Source organism: Tinamus guttatus, unplaced genomic scaffold, assembly GCF_059628265.1.
Source record: "Tinamus guttatus ecotype Peru unplaced genomic scaffold, ASM5962826v1 Tinamus_guttatus_pri_ptg000048l, whole genome shotgun sequence".
Classification (NCBI taxonomy): Eukaryota; Metazoa; Chordata; class Aves; order Tinamiformes; family Tinamidae; genus Tinamus; species Tinamus guttatus.
This window is the reverse complement of record NW_028288582.1, coordinates 7,342,593-7,349,675: the sequence shown is the minus strand read 5'-3', so window position 1 is coordinate 7,349,675 and position 7,083 is coordinate 7,342,593. Positions and strand designations below refer to the sequence as shown.

The 7,083-nt window shown below is 46.1% G+C and overlaps 1 protein-coding gene across 2 annotated transcripts in view; it reads right to left on the bottom strand.

Moving 5' to 3' along the window:
* Window positions 1-5,034: 5,034 nt before the first annotated feature.
* The window catches only part of CDC42BPB (CDC42 binding protein kinase beta), an 88,435-nt gene continuing 86,386 nt past the window's right edge, over window positions 5,035-7,083 (bottom strand). For both annotated transcript variants that reach the window (XM_088539648.1, XM_088539649.1), the window contains one exon: window positions 5,035-5,287. In XM_088539648.1, coding sequence (XP_088395774.1) covers window positions 5,156-5,287 — 132 coding nt within the window. In that variant the 3' untranslated portion in view covers window positions 5,035-5,155. The remainder of the gene's footprint in view (window positions 5,288-7,083) is intronic.

The window sequence follows — 7,083 nt, the reverse complement described above, 5'->3', positions numbered from 1 at the left end:
CTTACAATGGAGGCTTTAATTAAAGTAGAGATCAATTTTTGTCAGCGCGCTCGCAGAGCACACGCTGTACTTTTCCTCCAGGAGACGCGTCCGCTTGCGCGCACAGCGGCCGTTCAGGCAGGGAGAAGTTCTGGCAAAAAATGAAGCAACTGGCCCATTTTGCAATGCCAGGGACCAGCAGCGGCTGGAAAGGCAGATGTTGCCCTGCTGCTGTAGCTTCCTTGCTGGTGAGGACACGGCCCGTGGTGCTGGGAGGGTAACGCAAAGGGTTTCAGAGCATGAGACTCTCCTGGGAATGTTCTCAAACTAGGAAATTAATTCTCAAAGCTCTTTGTGAGTCACTGCCTTGGGTCATATCTCCAGAGTTGTGTGGGGACCATGGCAGCCTCTGATGGCTTTGCTCTTGGTCCTCAGAGGATTCCTACTGTGCCAGATTAACACCAAATGTGTTAGAGCTAAGGGCAAGAACGCTGGAACTGCTCTTCCCAGGGCTGCAGCGGGAAACGCCACTTGCACCGTGTTGAAGACATGGGCTTGGGCCGTGGTGTCAGCCCGCAGCCCCTCCGCACAGCTGCGAGTCTCTGCGCAAGCCTTCACACGGTGGTGCGCCCTGCTCAGCGGGCAGCGCAAGGCAGCGCTCGCAAGGTCACTGAACCCACCCAGCAGATCCAGCCTCACCCTGTTTTTTTCCAGTGTTTCAGCAGATTATGTTTAAGATGTTAAACAACCCTGGTTGGCATGGCCTGGCACGGCTGAAGCTGCAGGGCACTCAGCAGAGCGCAGGGCAGCTCACCTCACCACACTGGCTGCTCCGCGCTTGGCTGTTGCGTTGCTGCTGCTCAGGAGAGTGCAGAGCAGGGGCTGCATAGGGGCCCGGAGAGCAGGCGAGGCTCTGAAAATCCAAGGGCTTTATCCACAATGAAGCAACCAATAAAGCTGGCTAACCTGCTCCGTCAGGTGACAAAGAAGTGCTGCGTCTCGCTGGGGAGCAGTGAAAATGTTTACTGCAAGGATGTGGAAGAGGCTGTTTCTTTGAGCTCCTGGTCCTCCTCTGGCTGAACTGCAGCACTGCAGCTCCCACTTGCTCATCACGTCCCGCCGGCTGCTGCTGTCCTCAGCTCACCCCATCAGTAACGGATTCTGGGCGCCGCTCGCTCGCCGCGGGGACACGCTCTCCCCACGCAGAGCTTCCTCCGACGCCCCCGCAGCCAACGCCCGGCCCTGTCGTCGCTCAGGGGGTGCATTCAGGGACGCCTCATGAGGGAGCGCCAGGTCACGCTGCCTCCCTCGGGGCGCTCTGCCGTCCCGGCCTGCGCAGCAGGGCCTGCTCGGGCCACACCACGTGCCAGGCTGGTCCCCGCGCGGCTGCCCAGGCCCCGGTACGCGCGGTCAGGAGGTCTCAGCAGCCGCAGGGGCTGCCCATGCTCCCCGCGGGCGCTGGGCGAGGGCAGCAGCGCTGGCAGCTCCTGGCGCCTCAGAGCAGCGGGGCAGGAGCTCCCCAGAGGCCCTGGCGACCGCGCGGCTGGTGGCCTGGGGTTTGGTGCAGGGCCCTGGGCTCCTGTCCAAGGAGGTGGCCCAGGAGACCTGCTGCCACCACAAGCAGAGGCCTGGGCAGGTGAACATGCTTTTCTGTTGTCCTCCTTAGCAAAGCCTGAGGAAGCCAGGGAGAAGCGTGAACCAGAACATGGGATGCTCCGGCAGTCAGGCATTTCTTTTCCTTTTAAATAGTTCAGGTTCAGCAATAAGACAGCATTCATGGTCATAGTGTGACAGCTTCCTTTAACTTCCTTTGTTACTTGCTTAGCTCTCCTAAGGGTGCAATTGTGTTCTTACAGTCATCTTTCTCCCCTCAAATGCTCTTATTTCTTAGTGCTTTAGTCTACTACACCATTCAGTGTGCCAGCTACGAGGATGTTTATGCATCCGATTCCTCCCAAGGCTGCCTAATTCAGCATCATGGAGAACAACAAGGGTGTCGAGGAGCTCAGCATTTCCACACTGAAGTTCTGCCCTGCGACTTAGCTGTTTTAAGCACTCACCCTGCAAGCATAAAGCAAGCACCTACACGCACCCAACAGCGCCTGGCGTTCACTGGGGACGTGGCTCATTCACAGAACATCTGTGCTGTAGACAGAGGTGCTGGCAGAGTTTAGGTCTCACCTAGCAAGGGACACCAGGATGTGTTCCAGAACACTAAACCTTTCATGTTGAAGAATCCGTGCTAGAAGTGACCAAAGTTTTCTGATGAGCCCAGCTCTTGGACAAGTTTCCTGCATCACTCCAGCATCATTGGCCTGACCCTACATAATGCGTCTGTGAAAATGGCCTTGGCACAGCAATTGGCAGAGAGCAAATTACCCTTGTTCCTTGCATAAATGAGTTTCTTGCCTGTGATACTAGATTAGCAACCTCTAGAGAAAAGCAAGCGCAGTCAGGGGGATATTTCAAGAGAGTTTTGCATTTCCACATTTCTACAGTTCTCCTGAGGGTTTAGGACTCTTTAGGTAACTGGAATGAAAACCATAAGGGAATAGAAGATTTGAAATGGACTGGAGGACTTGGGAAGGATTCTGCTCAGCCAGATTGGAAAAAAAATATATATATCAAGCTAAGCAATTTGTTTTTCTAGAAACATTCTCATGCTTAAATTATAAGCAGGCTCTGGCACTGCTGAGTGCTGTGATTTAATACTCCCATAATTAAATAGTTTGTTGTCATCCAAAGTCCTTACTGTGCAGAGAAAAACCAGCTCAAGAGGAGCAGAAATGTTTGTGGAAGTCAAAGGCTGATGAGCGCGAGCGCGTGCTGAAGGCTCCCGGCTCGCTCCATGCTCCTTCCCCAGCCGACCTGCAGCCTCCTGGCCTTGCCGCGGGGTTTGGTCAAGCACAGAAGAGCAGGGCCCAAAAGGGCCATCCCGGCCTCCTTGACCGAGGTGCTCTCTACTGTCCTGCACCTCAGGGTAACAGAGTCGATGTGGGAGCATTGGGGCACTCTAAGGGACAAGGCGGCCCTGGACATGCTAGGAAGGGCTTTGGCTCTGCTCCAGCAATTCCCACAGTGCTCAAATGCTCAATTTGGAAAAGCCACCATGTGTTGGGGGAGGGAGGAGATGGGGGCAGGCAGGAATGACGAAGGATCCTGTTGGAGCAGGGTCTAAGAGGTTTGTGGTTCTCTGGGAGTGCTGCTTTGACCACCACTGACTTCAGTGTTTTAATACACTTCGGATGTTTGAACAGATCCTGGAGCTGTAAGAAAACAATCATCTAAATCACTTAAAATGAATTTACAGGGCCAGTGACTCAATGAAGTGGCAACTGTAAAGCAGTGAGTGCAATTTAAACATCATATTCCATCTAAAGGACTCCCATTGTTCCTAAATAAGCATTTAGGATGGAAACACACACACACCTTTCCTGTAGTGTTCAGGTATGCAATATCATTTATGTAAAACTTTATGTAAAAGTATCTTTTAGTTTATGTAAAATTTTCAAGTGGATAAAGTGAATTTATTATGAGACTAAAGCAAGCATCAATCGCAGACTGTTTTTACATGTCAAGACAGACAACTATGAACTTTAAAACCTCCCTCTTCTGCTTTATTGACAGGTAAATTGTTCAAAAATGTTCTCACAATTCAATAATTACAAAGACTTAGACTTACATTAAAAAAGTAAAAACCAGAAAACCCCAAAGCAGTAGTGTCCAGCTCTAACTGAGCCTCTTTATCAATAATCTGAGAAAAAGAGCAAGTACTGTCGAACACTTAACATAACAGGATTAAATGTTGACTAGAACACTCAGTTTTAACTAAAGATAAGTGCACGTCCTATACAGTGTTTCAGAAAAGAACATTAGCCATTGGTATATCATTAGCCCATTTTAACCAAATTTTAAATAAGTGACATCCAACTGTCATAAAATTGGCACAGAAGGCACACTAGTGTGACAATGACAAACTGGATATGCCAGCCACTGAATTAATTACAAGCTTTTAATGAAACATGGTCACAAATCTTTGATTACTAAATGTATAATACATGGAAGCATGAGATTAAATATACACGCAAAACATCACCACTGCACGTGGGCCATAGCAAAATATACAGGAGTGTGTTGTGCATTTTTCTACATGATCAATACTTGATTAATAATCATGGGGTCTTCATGCAGGTGAGGATACAATTAATGGAAAAAGCAGCACCCTCAGTTACACATCCTTCACGTTCCACTTTGGTAACCAGTAAGACTGATGTTTTAGTGATGTAGTCCCTTAGACCAAGCAGACTTCAAGGGCAATGTGTCCACAAGAAGGTTTGCTAGCTTAGCAATGTAGTCTGTCTTCACCCCAAAAAACCCAGGGGAAAGTTTCTCAGAAGGGGATAGCAGGAACTATGAGTAAAATTGTTTTTTCACAGCAGTAATTACCAGTATTTTAAAAGCCCTGACTAACAATTGTGATCAATGAGGACTAAAAAGCAGGGTGTGGGGTAAAGGATAACTGGTAGTAGTCCTATGTACAAGACTAAAGTTGGTAGAAAGATACAGAGTTATGCAGCTGAGCAGGTAATGGCTAAATGAATTCAAAGGCCACAAAACTATAACCAACTTCCATTTCACTTCCTAGTGATTCTGTTGACATTGGGAACAACCTACACTTCCTAGCATTCTCCTTAAGGGTTAGGAAACAAACAGTTATAGGGAAAAAGGGAAAAGTACATTTATCTGAGGATGTAACTAGCCCTGCTTGCATTTCCTATTTGGAGGTCTAAACTGTGTCTAAAAGGATTTCCTGCTAATGAGACATTACATCATTCTATAGAAAAATAATATTCCTGATATTGTAGCAACATTATCAGTATCTCTCTCTATTTCTTTTCAGCATAAGAATAAGACTATTTACTGGTGGCCTTAAATGCTCCTATGCAATACAACTGTCACAGCTGTGCAGAAAGGAATCAACCATAACTGAGCAGTGAACAATTCTGCATAAAAAGCTCCATCACTATTTAGTAAAGAATTTTCTTCATTTCAATAGTTTGTATCTACAATCTGGATATATAATTATTCTTGTACAACACTAGCGATTCAGTGTCAGTCTTGGCACTAGCATCTGCGACAGCTTCGCGCTGCTCCTGGAGCCTCCGGAGCTGCCGGGCTACGCGTCGCATGTCGACTGCTCCAGGCCATCCAGCGTGAGCTGATTCCTATGGGGAGAGTTGGGACTTGGGGGACCGCTTGGATTTGAGCTGTTGGATGGAGTAGAGTGTTTGGTCGAGTCTGAATCAGGCTGTTAATGAGAAACAGTTAAAAATTGCATTTATTTAAAACCTTTTTTTTTTTTTTTTTAATATTCAAAATCTTTTTAAGCACCGAAAGACAAAAGCAAAGAGCACAACAGGCAGTATCGTATATTAGATTATTCCAAGCTAAGCAGTAACACCAATTCTTTCATTATCCTCAGTAGGCCTTAGCACCATCCTGGAGGTCACCTTTCCATGTAACACGAATTGCAGCAAGGTAATTTGGACATTGCTAAGTCCCCATCTCCTCTCCTTTAGCCACTTTAGTTCTATTGAGCTTCCTCGATAGAACACTTTTAACTATCCATTACTGTTCAGGATTTAAAAACTAGTGTTTCTTAAGCCAATTTAATAGCCAAGGAATTTCACCATATAATACGTAAACAATTACAGCCCTATGGTGCTCACTTTGGTGAGAAGGAAGGAAGGAAGCAATCACACCAACTACTTACTAAACAGTGTCAGCAACACAGAAAAGTACGTTAAGAGCATGACAAAAGAGCGAAGGCTGCTAGGTCAGGCTGGAAATCTTGAAATTAGGTGCACTTACTGAAAACACCCTCCAGTCACTGCCTAACAAAGCCAGGTCTATCCACAGTTATTTGCTCAGTGCTAGACTGGCTGTTGGACATTGGCTCCAAAGCCTGGTCCTACTTCAGCGGGATGGCTGGCAAGTTCCACACTATTTTGGTCACAGTGGCAGCCCTGAGCACTACACGAATTCACAGATATGAAATACTTTTCAGGGAAATATTTGCCACTGCTGTAAGGTACTTTCTGGGAAGGGAATATTATATTTAGCAAAAAGATTGAAGGTGACATCCTTGAAGAATGCTGTTCACAAGGTTTTGCATGGCTCAAACGATTACAAGACCATCTATAACAAGATTATCCCAACATGATAAACAATCCAGCTCATGCTGTGATAAAACTATAACCCATGGGAAAAAATAAAAACCAAAAGGTGATTATCAGAGCCTCCTTTTAAAAGTTACAAACTATTATGTTTTTAAAAATTTAAAACTCCTAAGAAACTGTAAGGTCTACAAAAACAAAACAAAACAAAAAAAACAACATCAAAAAAAACCTATAAAAACTCTCAATATCTACCATTATTGGGGAAGGATGCTTGCAGAATAACAAAGTCAACTGAAACAGCCTACCATCAGGGCCTTTAAACATTCAAGACAGTTTAAAAATGCCTTTCTTTGGGCACCCCGGCTTGAACAGACCTAAGATGCAAAAGGAAGCCAGTGGCATGGCTGTGATGAAAACCCCAGGCATCTTGCCCAGGTCTGCTCTCAGGAGAGCACTGAGCACCCTTCAAAATCTGCATCTTTACACGTGCCTGTAGTTGGGCACCAGAAAGCATTAAGAAATTGCAGAGCTCTTGATCCAGGAGTTTGTCCCTGGGTGACACTTCTTAACACTTCCTTTGTTCAGGGAGCAAAAGCCAGAGCTACACTCATGGGGAAACAAGAAAGTCCCTCAAATGCTATCTCTGATCTCTCCACACTCAGGAAGGGACAGCAGTTTTCTGCTGCTAGGAACCTTTCAGGCAGGTGCCAACTGGCACTTACTTGCAAAAAGTGGCTTTTTTTTTTTTTTTAAATACATGTATTTCAGAATATTTTTCCTTCTCAAGTGTCAAGACAAGTCCCTTAGGGTAGCAGAGAAAGTTATCCAGCTAGCAGTATTATTTACTACTCTATGCTAACAGCCCATAGAACATAATTAGGGACTTTGGGGATACTTTATCAATTAATCAGATTTCCCTTGTCTG